Raw genomic sequence first — 22,209 nt, forward strand, 5'->3', positions numbered from 1 at the left:
TGCGGTGGATGGGAGGGCAGCTGTTTTGGACGGGATGCACAGGGGCAGCCCGGGGCACCCCTTACTGCCCTTGCATCTGTGGGGCCTCTGACTCTGCATGATGGGGACCCCCTGTGCTGAGAGAGGACACGAGCAGGCCTGGAGAGAAGACCCGAACACAGGCGGCACTGCTGTGATCTATTACCTGTGTCTTCTTAAATTCCTTTTCAAGTATTTTCTTTTCATTCCTTAATTGCTTGAAGTCCTGAGTTTGCTTGACAGCAGCCTCTTTATTTAAAGAGTACAGTGAAGTAAAAGAAAAAAATTATTTACCAAATTTATAAGTACCATTGATAAAATACTCAAAAAACCTACTGAGAGCTTTTCTCATTTTTTTTTCAAATTTGAAACAGATTTTGTAAAGTTGTCATTCTTTCAGTATTCTGTCAGAATCAGGAATAAAGGCAGAAACACTTTTGATTGAACTATTATCTACAGAAATGAAGAACTGTCATAGGCCTTAAGAAACCTTTCCAATCCCCAAACAAGCCAACCCAATCCCTTCAGTCAGGCAAAAGGCCCACACGCAAGACCTGCAGAGGAGAGGCTTGATGTGCACACTCTTCAACAACCAGCAGCACTCTGGAGCCAGACTCGGGGGTGTGATTTGCTCAGCAGAGGTTCAGACCCTGCTCTTCGTCCAGGGGAGGGACAGCCTTCCTGGTGTTTACTACACTGCTGTGCCTGCCTGCTCGGAGTTACCCTGCCTCAAGTCAACTCACCCCAAGTCCCGTAACTTTATCACAGAGGCACTTCTAACACGTTTGTGTAGCTCCCCTGTGGACCAAGAGCAAACTCTTCACTCAAGTTTTTGGCTCTGAGCACTGAAGGGTTCAACTACACTATGAAGAACCTGACCAGTACTGACTGCATCCAAGTATGTTCACAGACAATTGCTATGAGAAATAAAATCCTATAAACACCATAGAGACAGTCCCCTCCTGATTCCTCTAACAAACTTGTCTATTTCTTCACCTGATTTCTATGTCCTATCACTGAGAGAGTCATTTCCTAGGCAGGTTGATAAGGAGTCTAGGGGTCCCCAAGGAGAGAGGGGTCTGGAATTCTCAAGGAGGAAGAAAGGACAAACCTTTTTTTCCTTCTCTACATTTCTTAGGATTATATAACAATAATGTATCCTGCCTGAGGACAGTCTCTGGATTAAACCTTTTGGCTAATTCTGTTATCTTAAAATGTAAATTATGGGAGTAGGTCTGGTGAGGTCTTTATAACCTCCAGACATTCTTTGGATTCATTGCAGAGTATATAACTTCATTGCTAACACTAGCAAGCGGGTACTCTTTCTGCCCCCTTCTGATGCCTATGTCAGAAGCCTTTTCTATCTCCTTTATATTTTAATAAAACTTTATTACACAAAAGCTCTGAGCGATCAAGCCTCATCACTGGCCCTGGATTGAATTCTTCTCCTCCGGGGGCCAAGAATCCCGGTGTCTTCACGATTCAACAACAACCTTTCATCACTTACTAGAAACATGTTTTTGTCACATGAAAAATATATTTTTGATTCAAAGGAAGTTTGTTGTAATAGCTTCATACACTCTCACAGGCACTTTGGATCCCTTTAAAACATGTCTTTAAATAGACAGTTATCCCCACACACTAGTGAGAGGTCATCTGGGAAGGAACACAGTGATGTTGTACTTACTGCCACAATGCTTTTGCAACAACCAAATCAGGGGAAAAGTTGTTACCAAAATATTTAGAGCTTAAATCTGAAAAACTGGGCTCAATTTAGGCAAGTTAATAACTGGAAACATATTCAGCAACGTCTATTCAAATTCTCAATTCACACTCGAAACTAAGCTGCTCTCTGACGGACTCCTGGTTGCCAAAGGGGATGGAGAGAGAGGCGGTGTGAGTGTGGGGTTAGCAGATGCCAAGCAGTATTCACAGAACGGACACCAGCAAGGTCCTACCACACAGCACAGGGACTAAACTCAATCTGCTGTGTGAGCCGTAATGGAAAAGATCAAAAAGGATGCTTATTTTAAAAAGAATGTTTATATCATGTGAGTCACTATGCTGTATGGCAGAGATTAACACAATGCTATACATCAACTATACTTCAATAAAAAATTAACTACAAAAAGTACACCGTCCTCTGAAGCAGAGCACTAGTGGTGTGGAAACAGGGCAGGGCAGGCTCGGGAGGGCCCACAGTAAGAGGGCAGCCCGGCCCACACCGGGCTGAGCGCGCAGGGGACCAGGGCCAGGGAGGGTCTGCAGGGCCCCCTCGTCTCTACTTGATGCTGTCTCCACATCACAGCCACTGAGTGAATGGGGAAAAACAGAAGGGAAGATCTCAAACTCGACTCCTGAAAGGGCTCTTGGCTGCCACAGGAGGACAGAGCAGACCCCCCTGTGTGGCGTCCGCACCCCACCTGCTCAGTGCAGACACACGGCCCTGACCATGTGGTGGTGGGGCGGGGCAGGGGTGGGTGGGTGGACTGTCAGGGACAAAGTGGAAAGCCCCGATGCAGGGAACCTCACAGAGATCTCTCCATCATGGGAGTCATGAACATCCAAATACTCTTGAGTTTCTGAGTATTAAAAGGAGTATCTTTTCCTACTAACCACTGATTTCATCACGAAAAAATGAGAAGGCCCCATGAGATTCAGCTTTCAAAATTAACTCCTTTGAATGACTGCTGCTTCTTACATGGAACTTGTGAGCTGTGTTCTGAGTGAACACGACAAGGACCTGCACGTCTGTTCAGGAACTGAGAGGAGCGTGGTGCTCACCCTTCTGCCTAAGGGTACCCTAAATGTGCTCTCCCAGGGATACGCCGTCACAACCAGGACGGGACCAGCTGACTGAGAACTGCAGCCCTGCACAGACACCAATCGCTCGCACAAGGGTGATGGCTCCCACCAGCGGGGTAACAGGGTGCCAATTACCTTCCAGCTTCTTCACTTTGGCTTCTAGCTTCTTCTTCCTGATAACACAATTGTACATATTAACAGGGTTAGGGAAGTATTAACAGAAAAAACGTATTACAGCCTCACAATCTGTGATACATGTTTTTTTAAAGTACTGAGATTTATGTAACAAAACGTTAGCCACAAGCATCACACACCCACCACTACCACCACCAACTGTTCAGAAGGCAGAGCAAACCACAGAAACAACGGTACGCTGTTTGCACGCAGTGTTTGGAAAATGGATTTAAAATTCTCTGTTTATCAGGCATGCCACGCCTCGAACTTAGGTGAGCGTGGTTCATCTAAGTCACGCTCGTGTGTCCAGGTGATGCACTGATCAGGTGAGGTTACTTTAAGAAGCATGTCTGATGGAAACAGTCACACCACCATTTTATAGGAGACAGTGGCTAGAAAACTACAATTTTTCAGTTTTAGGAAAGATTCCTGAGTCAGAGAAGGTAGGAAACCCTCTGAGAAAGTCTCCTGAGTTACTGTGAAATAACTGTACATGTAGTTCACAAGCTTTGTAAATGATGTGAACATAGTATTAGACTTTAAAACAGTTAACTGACATTTTGGAAGAGCCCTTTGCCTTAATGGGACAAAGAGACCCATTCCACATAATACATGTTAAAGGACTGGTTAAAAAAAAAGGAGATGCCAATTGTTTTCTCTATGAAAACGTAACACAGACACACACACACATATAGACATAAAAACTTTTATGGAGTTCCTTCTTTGTGTAAGCCCTCAACATACGACAGGGTATTTTATCCTATTAATCCTTTAACACAGAATTTCCAGACATGCGGAAATCAAGGTTGCGAGACTAGTTCAAGATCACCCCATTAATTATGGCGAATAAACCCAAAGACAGAGAGAAGACAACACTACTCATATAAGCACTACACAGTTTCCAGTTTGGACGCCTTATTTTCACAGTAATTTTTAAATACGTACTGAGCATCAGTTTTTAAGCATTCTTCTTTCACACGAGCATATTCCTGATGAGTGTCCTGATACAACTTTAGAGAACTCTGGAAAAGAAATTTTATATATTGAAATGTACATATTGATTGACATTCACCAATGTGAAAGTCACTGACCATGAGTGATAACTGATTTTGACCTTGATAAGCTAAAGCACTATCATTTAATAGTATGAAATTAACCAAATGAATAAAATGTTTAGGCAGGAAACCAAAGTACAATTCATTGAACACTTTAACAGATATAGCCAAACTCTCAATAGAGGTATCATGATTAACAGTCTAGTCAAACAGAGCTATAAAATTTTAAATATGCTAATTTTAAGGTAAATCCAAATCTTCGTAAATTTGAATAGCTAGTATTTTTGTCTCAACCAATTAGAATTCAACAACCCTAGAGCAATTTTTGAGCTTAATAAATGTAAGTTACTATTGCCACTGGGCTTCCCCAGGTGGCTCAGTGGTAAAAAAAATCCACCTGCCAATGCAGGAGATGCAGGTTCAATCCCTAGGTCAGGATGATCCCCTGGAGTAGGAAATGACAATACACTCTAGTATTTTTGCCTGTAAAATCCCAGGGACAGAGGAACCTGGCAACAGTCTATGGGGTTGCAATAAGTCAGATACAACTGAGCAACTACACAACAATTATTACCACCGTGCAGAAATATCAATCATTACCCTTCCTGGTAACCAAGGGGGTATGTTCACACCAACCACAGGCACAGCTACAGGCATCATGGGATGGGAAAGGAACATACTGAGCCTGGTCACATAGTCCTCCTGTGCACACGGTTCTTCAACGGCCAGAGCTCGGAGAGACGGTCTTCATGACCCCTTTTTTACAGATGAGGGGCCTGAGGATTCAGAAGCTGAGGAATTCTTTGAAAGACAAACTAAGGGATTGACTGTTGAGGGTTTATTATTCAACTCTGACTCCAGTATTAATGTTTCCTCTCAGGTATGATTGATGACATTACTTTGTCATCAGGGGCAGACAAAATTCAGCACGATTGTTTATCTTTCACCACGTAGATAAATACATAATACTTTCTAAACGAACAGGAAAATCAAGCACTGTTAAAGTAGAAAAACCTCAAGGAGGCACACGGCATGACCTTACGGCACGACTTGCAGACTAAGAGGCACAAGTGCTACCAGGTCAAGGAGACAGGCAGCAGCGTGGCTACCACTCGTCTCACGCTAAACACCTACCTATCGGCTTCAGAGTTTGTAATGTGGAAAAGCCATGAATTCTCTTCTAGAGCTCCAATAAGAGTAACATGAATTTTATATTAAAAAATAAGTTTACAGCACTTAAAACTGTTTTATTGAAACCGGGTTTTTGAAACAGAGAACCTAATTTTTTTCCCTAAGTTTAATAAAGTTTGAACTTTTGCATGTTATTTTACACTTATGTGCTGTGCTTAGTTGCTCAGTTGTGTCCTATTCTTTGTGACTCCATGGACTGTAGCCTGCCAGGCTCCTCTGTCCATGGGATTCTCCAGGCAAGAATACTGGAATGGGCTGCCATGCCCTCCTCCAGGGGATCTTACCAAACCAGGGATAGAACCCAGGTCTCCCACATTGCAGGCAGACTGTTTACCGTCTGAGCCACCCCAATGGCAGAAAGAAAAACAGAGAAAGCAAGCTATGCAGGACACAAAGTCATACAAATTCACAGCTAAAAGGTGGTTCTACTAAATCTCTCAAAAAGCATAAGCAACTAATACTGCTGCTGCTAAGTCGCTTCAGTCGTGTCCGACTCTATGTGACCCCATGGACTGCAGCCCACCAGGCTCCCCCGTCCCTGGGATTCTCCAGGCAAGAACACTGGAGTGGGTTGCTTCTCCAATGCAAGAAAGTGAAAAGTGAAAGTGAAGTCGCTCTGTCGTGTTCGACTCTTTGGGATCCCATGGACTGCAGCCTACCAGGCTCCTCCGTCCCTGGGATTTTCCAGGCAAGAGTACCGGAGTGGGGCGCCATTGCCTTCTCCAAAAGCAACTAATACAGCATTACATTAATCACTAATAACTACTGTTAAGGACTGAGCCATCAGTCAACTAGTTCAGTGTTCTCTAAGGATAGCAGCACACTTAAGAGTCCTAGCACCTCTCTCTCCTTGTTAAGTAAGATACACAAAGTCCCCTTATCCCAGTGACAGGAAATAAGCAGATCTTACTTTACCAAAGATAAACCTTTATAGGAAAATTACTTTAGGTACCTTTTTCTCTTCTAATTCAGCTTTTAAAAATCCCAGTTCTTCCTGACATTTCTGTAGAGGAGATATTTTCTGAAGCATCTGCTCCACTTGGTGATGCAAAGTACTATTCTCTCTAAAAATGGACAAAGCATTAACGTTATTATGAGAAGTATCTATGATGAATTATTAAATATATCTACTGGTGAGTTTCAATTTTTTTTTCTAAAAACAAAAAAGAAAATAAGAATCTCTTTTTAAACACATTCTATTTATTTTGGTATTTTTAAATACCAAAATTATTTACATATCACTTTTTATTTCTTTGACATGACTCTATTTCTAATAAAAGTACATCAAAAGCCATCTGAGAAGCAAACACCACAGGCTCTCAATCCACTGGAGAACATAAGAATACTGGGACTGTCTATCAAGTGATGTGGCTTTTCCAATAAAAAACTCATCACCACTGATTTAAATTAAACGACAGGCAACTTTTTGATTCATTTTATAACTACACTTTGCCTTCTTCTAATTGGTAAGTGTAATCAGTAGCATTGTATACAACACTACTAAATTCTAAGTAAGATTATTTTAAATTGTTTAAAATATACACAGTGAACCACATTAAACTGTCAATTCAGAGACAATAACTGATAGCAATAAGCTTCAATTCAAGCCACATGGTCAGTAAAAGTAACTGAAAAGCCAAACCCTAGGCTGTAATTTAAGACCTCAGTAAGAATTCATTTAGACAATTTAACAGGAAGGAAAATGTACATCTTTTATTATGAGCACTCAAAAAAGCCTACATGATGGGTCAATGCTTTGTGGCACTTTGCTGAATTTGTGTAGAAATCCAGTTCAGTAAATGTCTACCCTGCATTGACTGTGAAAACAGGTAGCTTACCTTCTTGCAAACTGCAGCTGTAAAACTGGTTAAAGAAAACTGTGACCACTTTATCTACAGGTACCAGGTAGCGGGTCTGAAGATAAAAGTCCCTTTAAAACTGTAATAATCTGTGTTCAATATACATACAGGTGATCATAATTTCTAGAAAACAACATTCAAAGTTCCACCTATAACATATGATAAAAAGCTTTTCACTGAGCTACTCCTAATTTACAGCATTACAGTAAGTCGAAATATATATTTCTCTAAATTAAAAGATTCTTGATTAATTGTATGATTAATATGAAACTCCAGACAAAAGCAAAGACAAAGGAATAAACAACTAACAAAAACGACCCTGAATCCCTGCATGTCCTGCCTTTCCTTTCTCAGAGTCCAGAGCACAGTTCCAGCAAACAAGCGTTCTGTACTTACTAAAATCGTATACATATATGTATCTATATGTTTAATGAATACAGTTGGCTCAGATGGTAAAGAATTAGCCTGCAATGTGGGAGATCTGAGAAAAGAAATACAGGCAGAACATAAAATCTGAAAAACCTTTCACTTTTACAATCTGCACAATTTGATAACATCATTTCCCATCATGCTGCCAGTAAAATATTACCGAAGACAGCAGTTTCATCTTTAAGTTTCATTTCTGTAGAACCCTACTCTCATATCACAATATAGAAATGCCTATGGGTCATAACATGTCTGTATCCTCCTCTATTAGAACATAAACTTCTAATGGAGTATATGTTTTTCATCCTAAATTACTGCAGTCTTTGCAAGATAGACAAATTCACAAAAATTTCTGATGAAATAAAATATACTCTCTGTCCTATAGAAAGAGAAATTGATAAACAAGAAGATGGCCAGAATGACACAAAAGAGTACAGAAAAGAAACTAAGCGAGGTGAAAAGACAACCCTCAGCATGGGAGGAAATAACAGCGAATGAAACAACGGACAGAGGATTCATTTCCAAAATATACAAGCAGCTCATAGAACTCAATGCCAGAAAAACAACCAAGCCAATCAAAAAGTGGGAAAGACCTAAACAGACATTTCTCCAAAGACATACAAGTGGCTAACATACACATGGAAAGCTCAACATCGCTCATTATCAGAGAAATGCAAATCAAAACTTCTATGAGCTATCACCTCACACTGGTCAGAGGGGCCATCATCAAAAAGTCTACAAACAATAAATGCTTAAGAGGGTGTGGAGAAGAGGGAACACTCTTGCACTGTGGGTGGGAATGTGAACTGATACAGCCACTGTGGAAGACGGTATGGAGATTCCTTAAAAAACTAGGAATAAAAACTAGGTCATACGATGATATGACCCAGCAATCCCACTCCTAGGCATATACCCTGAGGAAACCAAAATCGAAAGAAACACATGTATCCCATTGTTCACTGCAGCACTACTGACAATAGCTAGAACGTGGAAGCAACCTAGATGCCCATCGACAGTGACTGGGTAAAGAAGCTGTGGTATATATACACAAGGGGATAGTACTCAGCCACAAAAAGGAACACATTTGAGTCAGTTCTAATGAGGTGGATGAACCTAGAACCTATTATAGAGAGTGAAGTGAGTCAGAAAAAGAAAGATAAATACTGTATTCTAACACGTATATATGGAATCTAGAAAAATGGTACTGAAGAATTTATTTACGGGGCAACAAAGAAGAACGAGACAGAGAATAGACTTACGGACATGGGGAGAGGGGAGGAGACGAGTAGTGGAAGTCCACTGCTGCTGCTGCTGCTGCTGAGTCGCTTCAGTCGTGCCCGACCCTGTGCGACCCCACAGACGGCAGCCCACCAGGCCCCCCGTCCCTGGGATTCTCCAGGCAAGAACACTGGAGTGGGTTGCCATTTCCTTCTCCAATGCGTGAAAGTGAAGTCGCTTAGTCGTGTCCAACTCTTAGCGACCCCATGGACTGCAGCCCACCAGGCTCCTCCGTCCATGGGATTTTCCAGGCAAGAGTACTATGACTTGGCAGTATTTATTACTCTCTACAAATCACAAAGCTAATGAACAAAAGTTAACCTCCCAACATTCTGATACTCCTACAGTATATTTCTTACAGAAACTCCCAAATCTTCTCACAGCATCATCTCAGCTTCACATTACTCCTAAACCTAAAGAATATATGTGATGTCCTCAGTGCAAATGAAAAAGACCGACTCTTTAAAAAGCTTACAAAATCTGAGAAAATCAGCATTAATGACAAAACCAAAACATTCTGTAAGAAGGAGATGAGCAGCCTTGATTTAGCATGTGTCTAGAGTAGAAGACAGCTGCTCACTGAGCTTATTAGAGGCACTTTCTACTTTGAATCTGTAAACAACCGCTTCCCAAAGGATAACCATGAAAATTATCACATTTGTTTATTCTTAAAAATTCAAAGGAAAAAGCCAGTAAAAGGATATCATCACATTTCTTCTGATATTCTGTTAACAAATTACTGCAACAAAGAAAAGAGTTATGTTAGTTTTCAATCTAAAAAACATACGTTTCAAGCATATTTCAAAATATACAAAGCACTCTTCTTCCTAGGTTTCCTGCAACATATTTAATTCATTAAATATATGTGCACACGCATATACACCACCTTAAATTCCTTAGAAGCTCTGCACATATATGAGTTTTTAATTTAAAATTCCTTTGATCTAAATACTATCTTTGCCCATAAATTCCTGTGATTTTTAAAGGATTAAAAAAACAATCTCACACCATGACCATGAACTACCACAGGAAATCTATCCAGTCCTAAAGCTAAGAAGGCTTTAAAGAATTTTTAAAGTTCTTAGAATTTTTAACATTTCCAGCTGAGCAGAAATTATGTCCTAGCCCCTGAGCTTTGCTGTAAAGGTCTGAGAGCACTGGGAGTTCCCTGGTGGTCCAGGGAGCTAAGACCCTGCAAGTCACACGGTGTGGCCACACAGCAGAGAAGTGTGCACACCCGTAAGACCAGAGGCCTCCCCGAGGCCAGGCCAGGCCCCGAGGAGCTGCACTGCCCCACAGGCCACGCAGGCCCCGGGCGAGCAACCCCAGGTCTACCCTCAGGCCAGGGCGCTACCACCAGCACCCGCTCCAGTTTGTATGGCAGGTTCATGGAGTTCAGCCAAACACACGAAACATACTCACTCTGTGTTAATAATTTTTTGCTTCAAGGTAATTAATGCGTCAACGTATTCATTCAAATTCTGCAAGAAAAAAAGCTGCAGTTAGCCATTTGTTTTTATAATTTAAACTTTTCTGTAACATTTATGATAAAATACACATACAGCTCACTATATTCTACAAACTCAGAAATATGTGAGTCTATTATCCACGTTGCACATAACCCCCCAGGGATATTCTGTGTGACCCTGGGCCCTTGCTGCATCGCTTAGAAGCTCCTTCTTTACCTGAACGACCACACACCAACAGCAAGATGCTCTGACTGGGTGTGCTTTTTCACTGCGAGAGCTCAATAAGTAGTCAGTTTTAGTTCACTCACACACTTCAGTCTGCATTATTTCCAAAAGGACTTAATCCAAAAATACACATAAATTCTTAAAAACAGCAAACAATGAAAAATAACATGGAAAAGATGAATAGGAATATTAAAATAGGGTCAAGAGTCAGTGAAGTTTCTTTTTACAAGGATCTACTTTATACTTTTGGGACAACTACAAATTTGGCTCTAAATTATTGCTACCAATTTGATGGAAAAAATTAATTGTTCAAAATGTTTCTAATACTTAAAATTGAACAGATATTTTTTAAGTCACTTTTTCCTTTAATGTCTCCTTTTCTCATTAACATTTCAGAAATAAGAACTTATTTTTCATTAATTATCCCCAAAATGTCTTTACTAACTTATTTTGAGAATTACAGGACAATTTCCCTTTACACTAACATGTGCATTTTCTTTGCAATCATACATGTAACATTTACTGAAATAAGAAATCGACACATTAAAAAGTATGTACCTTCTGATAATCTCAACACCTGTTGAAAGTCACTCTTACTTTTTGCATATATCTTTTCAGAACTGTCACTGTATATTTAAAACATGTTTGGATGTATTCAATTCACCATTTTCCTACTGAAGACCAGGCTGGGTCCTTTTCAGTCTTCACCGTATTGTTAATAACACACTGGGCAATATATTTCTTGCCCAGTCTTCTGGTAGACACATCTATTTTCAAATCCAAACAGGCTCCCTGCATTAGTGATAGCTGGAAGCGCGATCATCTCAGAGCCGTGTTTTTCATTTATATTTCCTCACGAGTGAAACTGAGAAATCACCCTTGTCTCTTGTGGCCATTCTTAGAAAAAATTTTAGAAGCTCTTAAAAATCAAAAACAGATAGCTACTAGGATGGCTAAAATCAAAATTATAGAAAATAACAAGTGCTGGCGAGCACACAGAGAAGCTGGGATTCTCCTAACACTGCTGGTGGAACAGGAAATGTACAGCTGCTCTGGAAAATAACTTCACAGCTCCTCAAAATGTTGAACAGCTGACTATATGATTTAGCAATTCCACTCCAAGGTATACACCCAGAAGTGAAAATATATGTCCAGGCCAGTTTGTACACTCTTATTTAAAGCGCCTCCCAGGTGGCGCTAGGGGTAAAGAACTTGCCTACTAATGCAGGAGACATGGGTTTGATGGTTTAATCCCTGGATAGACAACGTATCCTGGAGGAGGGCATGGCAACCCACTCCAGTATCCTTGCCTGGAGAATCCCACAGACAGAGGAGCCTGGCAGGTTACAGGCCATGGGGTCACAAAAGAGTCAGACACCACTGAAACAAGGTGGCATTTAAAGCAGCATTTATTCACTAGCCAATAAGTAGAAATAAACTAAACATCAATTGATAAATGGATGAATCATCATCTGATGAAGGAAAAAATAAAATGTGGTACAGCCACACAATGTCAATATCTGACAATGAGCAGAAATGAATGGCCCATGCTACATCATGGATGAACACTGAAAACCTGCTAAGTGGAAGAAGCCAGTTACAAAAGGCTAACGCGGTATGCTTCATTCATGTGAACTGCCCATAACAGGCAAAGCCAGAGAGACAGAGAGCAGACTAGAGACCACCAGGGGCTTGGGCTGGGGAAGCGGGATGACTGCTAGTGCTTAATGGGTTCTTGGAGAGGACACACGGGCAGGAAAGACATGTTTAACAAGTGGTAACCGGTTTCCATAACTGTGATTATACTATAAACCACCTAACTGTACATATTAAAAGGATGAATTTTATGGTATGTGAATTATACTTCAACAAAACTGTTACAGCTAAATTAAAAACAGGAAAACAAAATAAAAGACTCAAAAAATTTGGTGGTAAAACTGGAAAAAAAAAAAATGTCCTCCAAACCCCTCCCCCCCAAAAAAGCAGACACATAGGAAAGAATTCAGAAAAATAAAAGCAATCGGTGTGTCAGTGCAAGAAATGTCACCTGCCTGATAAGAGTCTCAGGGAAGAATGGAAAAGATAGGGAGATCATTAAACACTGAAAGTCAAGAAAAACCCAGAACTGCAGCCAGAGTTGCCAAACTGAAAGGGTCCAGCACACGGATTCCAACTGGATCCAAACCAGGAAACAGAAGCACACGCTTTCAGAACACAGTGCAGTTCAGTTCAGTCCTCAGTCGTGTCCGACTCTTTGCGACTCCATGAATCCCAGCATGCCAGGCCTCCCTGTCCATCACCAACTCCCGGAGTTCACTCAAACTCGTGTCCATCAAGTCGGTGATGCCATCCGGCCATCTCATCCTCTGTTGTCCCCTTCTCCTCCTGCCTCCAATCCCTCCCAACAGCAGAGTCTTTTCCAGTGAGTCAACTCTTTGCATGAGGTGGCCAAAGTATTGGAGTTTCAGCTTTAGCATCAGTCCTTCCAATGAACACCCAGGACTGATCTCCTTTAGAACAGACTGGCTGGACTCCTTGCAGTCCAAGGGACTCTCAATAGTCTTCTCCAACACCACAGTTAAAAAGTATCAATTCTTCGGTACTCAGCTTTCTTCACCAGTCCAACTCTCACATCCATACATGACCACAGGAAAAACCATAGCCTTGACTAGACGGACCTTTGTTGGCAAAGTAACATCTCTGCTTTTTAATATGCTATCTAGGTTGGTCATAACTTTTCTTCCAAGGAGTAAGCGACTTTTAATTTCATGGCTACAATCACCATCTGCAGTGATTTTGGAGCCCCCCAAAATAAAGTCTGACACTGTTTTCACTGTTTCCCCATCTATTTGCCATGAAGTGATGGGACCGGATGCCATGATCTTACTTTTCTGAATGTTAAGCTTTAAGTCAACTTTTTCACTCTCCACTTCCACTTTCATCAAGAGGCTCTTTAGTTCCTCTTCACTTTCTGCCATAAGGGTGGTATCATCTGCATATCTGAGGTTATTGATATTTCTCCAGGCAATCTTGATTCCAGCTTGTGCTTCTTCCAGCCCAGCGTTTCTCATGTACTCTGCATAGAAATCAAATAAGCAGGGTGACAATCCACAGCCTTGACGTACTCCTTTTCCTATTTGGAACCAGTCTGTTGTTCCATGTCCAGTTCTAACTGTTGCTTCCTGACCTGCATATAGGTTTCTCAAGAGGCAGGTCAGGTGGTCTGGTATTCCCATCTCTTGCAGAATTTTCCACAGTTTATTGTGATCCACACAGTCAAAGGCTTTGGCATAGTCAGTAAAGCAGAAATAGATGTTTTTCTGGAACTCTCTTGCTTTTTCCATGATCCAGCGGATGTTGGCAATTTGATCTCTGGCTCCTCTGCCTTTTCTAAAACCAGCTTGAACATCTGGAAGTTCACGGTTCACATATTGCTGAAGCCTGGCTTAGAGAATTTTGAGCATTACCTTACTAGCGTCTGAGATGAGTGCAATTGTGCAGTAGTTTGAGCATTCTTTGGCATTGGAATGAAAACTGACCTTTTCCGGTCCTGTGGCCACTGCTGAGTTTTTCAAATTTGCTGGCATATTGAGTGCAGCACTTTCACAGCATCATCTTTCAGGATTTGAAATAGCTTAACTGGAATTTCATCACCTCCACTAGCTTTGTTCATAGTGATGCTTTCTAAGGCCCACTTGACTTCACATTTCAGATGTCTGGCTCTAGGTGAGTGATCACACCATTGTGATTATCTTAGTCATGAGGATCTTTTTTGTACAGTTCTTCTGTGTATTCTTGCCACCTCTTCTTAATATCTTCTGCTTCTGTTAGGTCCATATCATTTCTGTCCTTTATCGAGCCCATCTTTGCATGAAATGTTCCCTTAGTATCTCTAATTTTCTTGAAGAGATCTCTAGTCTTTCCCATTCTGGTGTTTTCCTCTATTTCTTTGCATTGATCGCTGAGGAAGGCTTTCTTATCTCTCCTTGCTATTCTTTAGAACTCTGCATTCAGTTGCTTACATCTTTCCTTTTCTCCTTTGCTTTTCTCTTCTCTTCTTTTCACAGCTATTTGTAAGGCCTTCCCAGACAACCATTTTGCTTTTTTGCATTTCTTTTCCACGGGGATGGTCTTGATCCCTGTCTCCTGTACAGTGTCACGAACCTCAGTCCATAGTTCATCAGGCACTCTATCAGATCTAGGCCCTTAAATCTATTTCTCACTTCCACTGTATTATCATAAGGGATTTGATTTAGGTCATACCTGAATGGTCTAGTGGTTTTCCCTACTTTCTTCAATTTAAGTCTGAATTTGGCAATAAGGAGTTCATGATCTGAACCACAGTCAGCTTCTGGTATCATTTTTGCTGACTGTATAAAGCTTCTCCATCTTTGGCTGCAAACAATACAATCACACAAGTCACATACAAAGAACCTGGAATCAGAATATCTTCCGACTCCAAAAATCAACTAGAGACCTGAGAAAGCAAGCCTTTAGCATGTTGGGGGAAAACGAATTCCAAGGTAAAATTCCACACGAGCTATCAATCAATCACGATGGAAAACAGACATTCTAACACTTGCAGTCTCCGCAAACTCACTCCCCAGGCGCCCCTGCTCAGGAGGTACCCAAGGATGTGAACGGAGCCCACCCTAATCATGAGATAAAAGAAGAGAGGACGAGGCAGGCACAAAAGAGAGGTCCGGAGAACCCCACAGGGCAGCTGTGCACCAGTCTGGGGCAGGCCCAAGGGCTCAGAGGGGATGTTTCTCCTTAAGGATAAAACGACAGAAGACCTGGTAGAACGAAGGCATTAAGCTGTTCTGACTGACAGAGAGCTGCAAGGGAACACGGTGTCATTGCGCACTGAGATGGATTACTTTTTAAAATAACCTCTTCCCACCCACCCCCAATTCTCTTTCAAGTTCTTTGCAAGTCAATCTCATCTTCCCAGCCTTTCTTCCGGGGGCCATTCTGTAATGTCCAGAACTGTGCCAGACACATTCCAGAAACCTCAGGCTCTGTGGTTACACACAGCTGGGCTTAAATTCCTCTTCCGCCACTTTCTAGAAGGGTGCATTGGGCAAACCAACTTAACTTGCCCTGCCTCAGTACTATCTCCAATTTTACAGACAAGGAGAGTGAAACCCTGGTTTGTGTGTGTGTTTGGGGGTGGGGCAGGTAATGTACCTGGCTTGCTATCAGGATTAAACAGAAGGAGTCATATAAAGCATTTAACTTCATCTCTGCCATATTAACATTTTCAAGATTAATCCACTGAATTAAGGATATAGCTATTAATCAGGGAAAACACTAGAAAACACACAAATGAGGAAAAATAACTGCAATTTACCCCATATTTGGCTCTAACAAACAGTCATAATGATGTCAACTCTGAATAGTGACCTAAGGGGCATCACAACTACACTGAGAGGATTGTTTTTTCCACTGGGGGTGCGGGGGGTGATGGGTGCAGCTCCAGCCTCACCCTCCAAAGGCAGAAATGGAAAAATATGTCTGAAACTGAAAAACAATAAGTAGCCACATACCTCTTTTATTCAACAATATGCAAGAGTGCAAACAAAACTGGTGTCTCTTGAGAACACGGACAGGCTGGCTGGGGGCTTAACAAATATGGTGCGTCTACCTGTCTTTCTAAACTATGCTCACACAGATTTTAAAAACTTAAAATTTTAAAAGCTTAAAATCACAAAGCACAGCACTACCCAGGAAAGCAGCACACAGCGGGTGAGAAGTGCACCGTGGTGGCCGCCGCGCCCCAGCCCCTACCTCGTTCTCTGCCCGGCCGGCGGGTCTGCCGCTGCCCTGACCTCATGGAACAGTCTCCGGTGCTTCTCCAACCCCGCCCGCGGTCAAGGCCGCGAGTGATGCGTCTGGGAAGCATGACCGCGCGTGAAGCAGAGGGCGGCAGGCCCCGCTGACCGATCGCCCGCGTGCGCACGCCGCACCCTCCCAGTGCCCAGCCTCCAGGGCGGACGCGGTCCAAGGTGAAGGCGGGGGTGTCCTAAGACCACTCTCCTTCCGCGGCCCGTGCTCTCCTTCTGGAACCCCATTCCCGCTGTCTCTGTGCTAACACAGCTTCCTCTCCTTCGGGGACTGCTGCCCCAGCGTCCCCTGGAAACCTCACGTCCCCGCAGTCCCCTCTGCTGTCCTAACTCCCTCCTTCGGCTTTCCTCGGCCTCCAGCGCGCGCTCCTCCGGCTCCATCGTGCTCACTCCCGTGCTCGCTGACCCAGCCCCCAGAGCAGCCCCCTGGGTCCTGCCGCCTGCTCCACAGTGAGCGGTTCCCATCAGCCAGGTCCCAGCCCTGAGAGTCAGTGAGGACACAGAGAGCCAAGGGAAAGGGGAGAGAAGCAATCCTCTCCAATTCCCGTCTTCCCTCAACACAGCAGCTGTGCACGCGGGGCGGGGGGCACCGAGGGCCCGGGGCTGAGAGGCGGGCGGGGGATGGCCCTCGAGTTAGGCAAGTGGTGTTACAACACGCAGACATCAAGCAAATAAGGAAACACACAGTTGACAGCGGGCTAAGTAAACTGCCTGAGTCAGCCTGTGAGCACTGATGCTCGGGGAGGGAAGGTTCTCAGCTGACTCTGGAGTGCCCTTCCCACCGTGGGAGGCCTGCCACCTTCGCGGTCACTCCTCACCCCATGGCCAGAGGCTGTCCACCCCCCAGGGCTGGTGCAGACCAGAGCCCACAGGGCAGGCCTGAGACTGCGGTCCTCAGAAAGGCCTGCTTGCGAGGAGGGGGGCCTTGGCTGGCATCTGGGAACCTAGCTTTCTGAAGGGCTCCCACCATTCCCCAAACCGTTAAGAGTGGTACCTAGTGGCCCAACGATGCGACATGGCTGCTGCTGAAAACTGCTTTCCTCCCGGGAGACCGGCACCTGGGCACATAGGCAGGCACGACCACGTGGCCATGTGACCACAGCAGCCTCTGGGTTCGGAGTCTCTAATGAGCAGCCCTGCCGGACAATACTTGACATGCGTCACAACACACAGCTGCACAACCCTTGAATCAAGCGCTCAGCTGGCTTCCTCCACTGGCATCTCGCTCGCCTTTCCTGGGTCTGCTTTCACCGCAATAAACCACTAACCTAACCCTGGATCAGCCCCTTATGGGCGTCACCAAACTCGGGGCAGTTGTGGAGCTCGCTAATACAGGGTAACCGCCCAAACGTCTCCAGACCCGGCCAAGTGTTTCGCAGAGAAGACAAGGCTGTACTGGAACTTCCCCGCACACGAGAGAGAGACTGACGGAAAAAGGCAGAAGACACGACAACATAACGATACACCTCCCTGATGGGCTCTAGCACCAGGAGGGGAAGCCACACCTGGCCGTAATGCAGGCCCCTCGGAAGGGTCTACAGATAGTGACCTGAGGGAAATCACAGCTACATGGAGAGGCCAGAGGGAAGTGGGCATGAAGGCTTCTGGCCCGATGGGAGAGCTGAGGCTCTGCTGGAAAGCGCTCAGATCTTGAGGAAGCACACTGAGTGTGGAGCGGGGAGAAAGTGTGTGTGTGTGTGTGTGCACGTGCGTGTGTGTGAGGGAGTGTGTGTGTGTGTGTAGACCAACGAGAATGTGGAGCGGGGACAAGTGTATGTGTGTGTGCACATGTGTATGTGTGTGAGGGAGTGTGTGTGCGTAGACCAACGAGAATGAGGAGCGGGGAGAAAGTGTGTGTGTGGGGAGTGAGTGTGTGTGTGTGTAGACCAACGAGAATGTGGAGCGGGGACAAAGTGTGTGTGTGTGCGTGTTTGTGTGTGTGTTTGTGTGTGTAGACCAACGAGAATGTGGAGCAGGGACAAAGTGTGTGCGCGAGGGAGTGTATGTGTGTGTGTGTGTGTGTAGATCAACGAGAATGTGGAGCGGGGAGAAAGTGTGTGTGTATGTATATGTGTGGGTGTGGGTGTGTGTGTGTGTATGGACCAACGAGAATGTGGAGCAGGGACAAAGTGTGTGTTCGAGGGAGTGTGTGTGTATGTGTAGACCAATGAGAATGTGGAGCGGGGAGAAAGTGTATGTGTGTGTGCACATGTGTGTGTGTGTGAGGGAGTGTGAGTGTGTGTAGACCAACAAGAATGAGGAGCGGGGAGAAAGTGTATGTGCGAGGGAGTGTGTGTGTGTGTATGTAGACCAACGAGAATGTGGAGCGGGGACAAAGTGTGTGTGTATGTAGGAGTGTGTGCGTGTACAGACCAACGAGAACGTGGAGCGGGGACAAAGTGTGTGTGTGTAGGAGTGTGTGTGTGTGTGTGTGTGTGTGTAGACCAACGAGGACCTGAACACAAACATCCTGACCACCTGTGAATAGGATGAACAGAATATCAGCCTTCTCTGTACTCTTCTGGCAACTTTCCTGGAAGTTCTAAACTATTTCAAAATAAACTCTTTTTAAAAACCACAAATCTCTGATTGCTGTGCTGTGGGTGACTTCGCTAAATGACCAGCTTGAATCCTCTCCAATGAGCTGTGTTTCCTCCTCCTGTTTGCTACCTTTTTACCAACTGCGGCTGAATGGAGTCTGGTCGAGCTTCATGAGGGCTGAGCCTGTCCCCTGAGCGGTCAGCCAGGGCCCCAGGTGATGCCCCCTGGCACAGTGGGAACACCTACCCCTCCACCTGCACCCATCCGCGGGGGCCGCTGAGCGGCTCTGGCTCTGGGGAGGGCAGGCTTCAGCCTCGCGGGCCTCTTCTTGGGGCTTGATCATTCAGAGACTCCGCCGTTCCCCTCCTAGTCTCTGCCCAGGATGCCTCCTCTGCCCACGCCACTCCCCTTCCATCTCTTCCCTCTCATTTACCACAAATGGTTCTTCAGGCCTAGACTCACTTCCTCCATGAAGCCTTCAGCTGCCCCTCCTGGATGCTCCCAGAGCACCTACCCTGAACGTCCCCTGGAAGAGAACAGTTGACCTCTGACCAACACGGTCTGAACTGCGTGGGTCCCACCTTTTACTCAGATTTTCTCAGTAAGTACTCATTACAAGACACGTACGCTGTGGACGCTGTTTCATTCATCTGTAACCTCAACCACAACACACACTCTACGCCTCCTCTGTTCACACTCAATTCCAACACACACCACAGTCTCACAAACATGGTGACGCTCGAAAAACATTCACTGACTGAATCTCAACTCTGTGAGAATTTGCTATAACCACTTACATATCAGTATGTATAGGGGCAAGTATGTTTCAAGTTGCAAATAATGGAAATTGAAAGCACTGGTGATTATCAATGGAAGTCCAACACAAATTTATATAAACAATTGGCTCAAACCTGCTCCAAGGACAGCCAAACACCATTTATTCTGAATCTATTCTGGTTACATAAGCTAAACAGTATAACTATGTGCTTCAAACTCTCATCTGGATTCTCCAGAGAATTAAAATGTTTTGCTCTGCAATAACCAAAACTGGTTAAAAAAAAAAAAAAAAAAAGGCAGGGAGGTGGGTGGAGAGGCCCTCTCCTTCACCAGAAAAAAGGGGCTTCCGCCAGCTTGAGTTAAAACCTCTCAGCGTAAGATCTGTTTAACGGTACATAATATCACCAGTGTGAGGATCCACATAGGTTTAGGATTTCCAAAGTGTGGCAACCCATACGGACACTGGGCTACAGGTCAGTGATCAACCATCGTAACCAGTAAGGGTGAGAAAACAGATGACGTGATGTCAGAGGCTAGGGAAAAACGTGGTCCATCTATAAACTTCTACATCAAGCCACAAAAGCAGTATCTCTGCACCTGCTAAAGAAAAAGAGGGCAGGGAATTCCCTGGCAGTCTAGTGGTTAAGACTCCAGGGTTTCAGTTCTGAGGGCTTGGGGTCAATCCCTGGTCAGGGAACTAAGATCCTGCAACCCAGAGGCATGACAAAAGTAAGAAAGAGAGAGAGAGAGAGAAGAGGGCCGGGAGGAGTGAGACGGGGAGGAAGCCGCGCAGCCCACACAGAGCACCGCTCCATGGGGACAACCGGCCTCCACGGGGCTCAGGAGGGAGCCACAGCGCTGGCTCGGGGGCTCCTGCAGGCAGACACCCCTGACGTGCGAGGTAAACTTCTGCAAGACCCAGGAGTCTCGGTGCACCAGAGCTCACAGCAAAGTGTGCTCTCTACATACCCTCTCTCTCTGAGACACACAACGAGCTGTGGTGCTACGCAATCCTGCAGAAATGTCTTTGCTGCGGGGCCGACCGCAGGCCTGCTGACTGGCAAACGCCTGTTCTCACCCTCGGGGCTCCCCCATCCTGATCTCCCACACGCGTCCTCTTTACCTCCGTCTGTTTGCTGCTCCTGGCCTCATGACCCCATATCCACCTTAGAGGCCAGCAGGCATGGACAGAACACACTCCTCCACTCTCCTGTCCCCACTTCTCCCCAACTGCGGTTCTCACAGTGAGCTCAGAGCCCATCTGACCTAGCCGCTTTGCTTTTTCCCCGGAGGGGATCGTGGTACCTGGAGGCTCCACATCCAGACACGAACACAGCTGAAACCCCTTGGGGCTTCAGTCCACACTTTCAGTGCCTGTCCCATCCCACAAACAAGGGTTCCCCCGAGCATAACCACACCCATCCCTCCAGTGCTACCCGTGGGTGTCTCTACACTACACAGGCTGAGCTGAGTGTCGGTGAAGGAGACCACAACACCTAACTATTTACAATCCTGCCCCTTTTGGAAAAGTCCTGCAGACTCCTGTACTTAGAGACCTCAGAGGACGACCCCTACGGCTGCTGGCTGGCTTGAGAACCAACAGAAGAATGTGGCGCAGCAGGAAGGAGGGAGGTGCCCAGGAGGCGACTGCAACAGCTTCTGGGCCAGAGATCACAGGGGTTCACATGAGAGGGGAAGCAGTGGGGAAAGGGAGAAACGGGTGGACCAGGAGAAGAACTGACAGTAAGCTGATAGGCTGGACACAAGGTGTGAGAGAAAAGTGAGGAACCAAGGGGGACATCTAGTTTCTGCCCGAGCCACCAGGAGGATGCAGTTGCTACTCTGAATGAAGACCAGGTCTTTGAAGGAGATTCGAACCCACAACTGGACAGTGGGTTATTTACATTCATCGTCCTCCTACAGAAAAGCCTGTGACTCACTGTCCTCTTAGAAGAAGAGCCAACATCCTTATGACAGTCTCGAAGGGCGTCCCCCGTCAGCCTCTGTTCTAACTTCATCAAATTCTGTAGGTCATCGCGCCCCCACCAAATTCATATACTGACGAATAATCAGCAATAGGACGGGCACAGCAGGGTGGTCCCCGCTGGGTAAGCAGGTCAGAACGGCACAGCCTTTGGGGATGGAACCTGTGCTCTTCCGAAGGAGACCCCAGAGCACTGCCAAGTGAGGGCACAGCAGGAAGGAATCAGAGAGCAGATCCGCCAGTCCCTGGATCCTGGACTTGGCGGCCACCGTGATGTGAGGAGTGAATCCCTGTCGCTTGTAAATCACCTGGCCAGGGCGGCCCCAAATCGACCAAGACCCCAGCACGCGCTCCACCCCAGCTGCCGTGCCTCCACGTCTTCCCAAGCACGTGAGTGAATGGCCACCACAGCGACCTCTCTGCCGTCTGGGGTGCTCCTCTCCAAAGACATCTCCAGAGCTTATCCTCACCCTCTCTGCCCAAAGACAACCTCCCTGAGGCCTCCAGGACTCCCTACTTAAATTCTACCAGACACTGGCCCTTTCTTCAGCCTTTTATTCC

The 22,209-nt window shown here is 45.2% G+C and overlaps 1 protein-coding gene across 2 annotated transcripts in view; it reads right to left on the reverse strand.

Annotated features, from left to right (window-relative positions):
* ICE1 (interactor of little elongation complex ELL subunit 1) overlaps positions 1 to 22,209 on the reverse strand; it is a 63,186-nt gene that overhangs the window by 38,590 nt on the left and 2,387 nt on the right. The window contains exons 2-8 of one of the 2 annotated variants that reach the window (XM_070774880.1): positions 10,229 to 10,287; positions 9,511 to 9,545; positions 7,082 to 7,100; positions 6,196 to 6,307; positions 3,943 to 4,019; positions 2,959 to 2,996; positions 185 to 267 (exon numbers count right to left, since the gene is read on the reverse strand). In XM_070774880.1, the coding sequence (XP_070630981.1) occupies positions 185 to 267; positions 2,959 to 2,996; positions 3,943 to 4,019; positions 6,196 to 6,307; positions 7,082 to 7,100; positions 9,511 to 9,545; positions 10,229 to 10,287 (423 nt within the window). Of the gene's footprint in view, positions 1 to 184; positions 268 to 2,958; positions 2,997 to 3,942; positions 4,020 to 6,195; positions 6,308 to 7,081; positions 9,388 to 9,510; positions 9,546 to 10,228; positions 10,288 to 22,209 lie in introns of those variants that run through there. The other variant, XR_011562465.1, reaches the window with a different exon arrangement.

The sequence above is a fragment of the Bos indicus genome, chromosome 20 (assembly GCF_029378745.1).
Source record: "Bos indicus isolate NIAB-ARS_2022 breed Sahiwal x Tharparkar chromosome 20, NIAB-ARS_B.indTharparkar_mat_pri_1.0, whole genome shotgun sequence".
Taxonomy (NCBI): Eukaryota; Metazoa; Chordata; class Mammalia; order Artiodactyla; family Bovidae; genus Bos; species Bos indicus.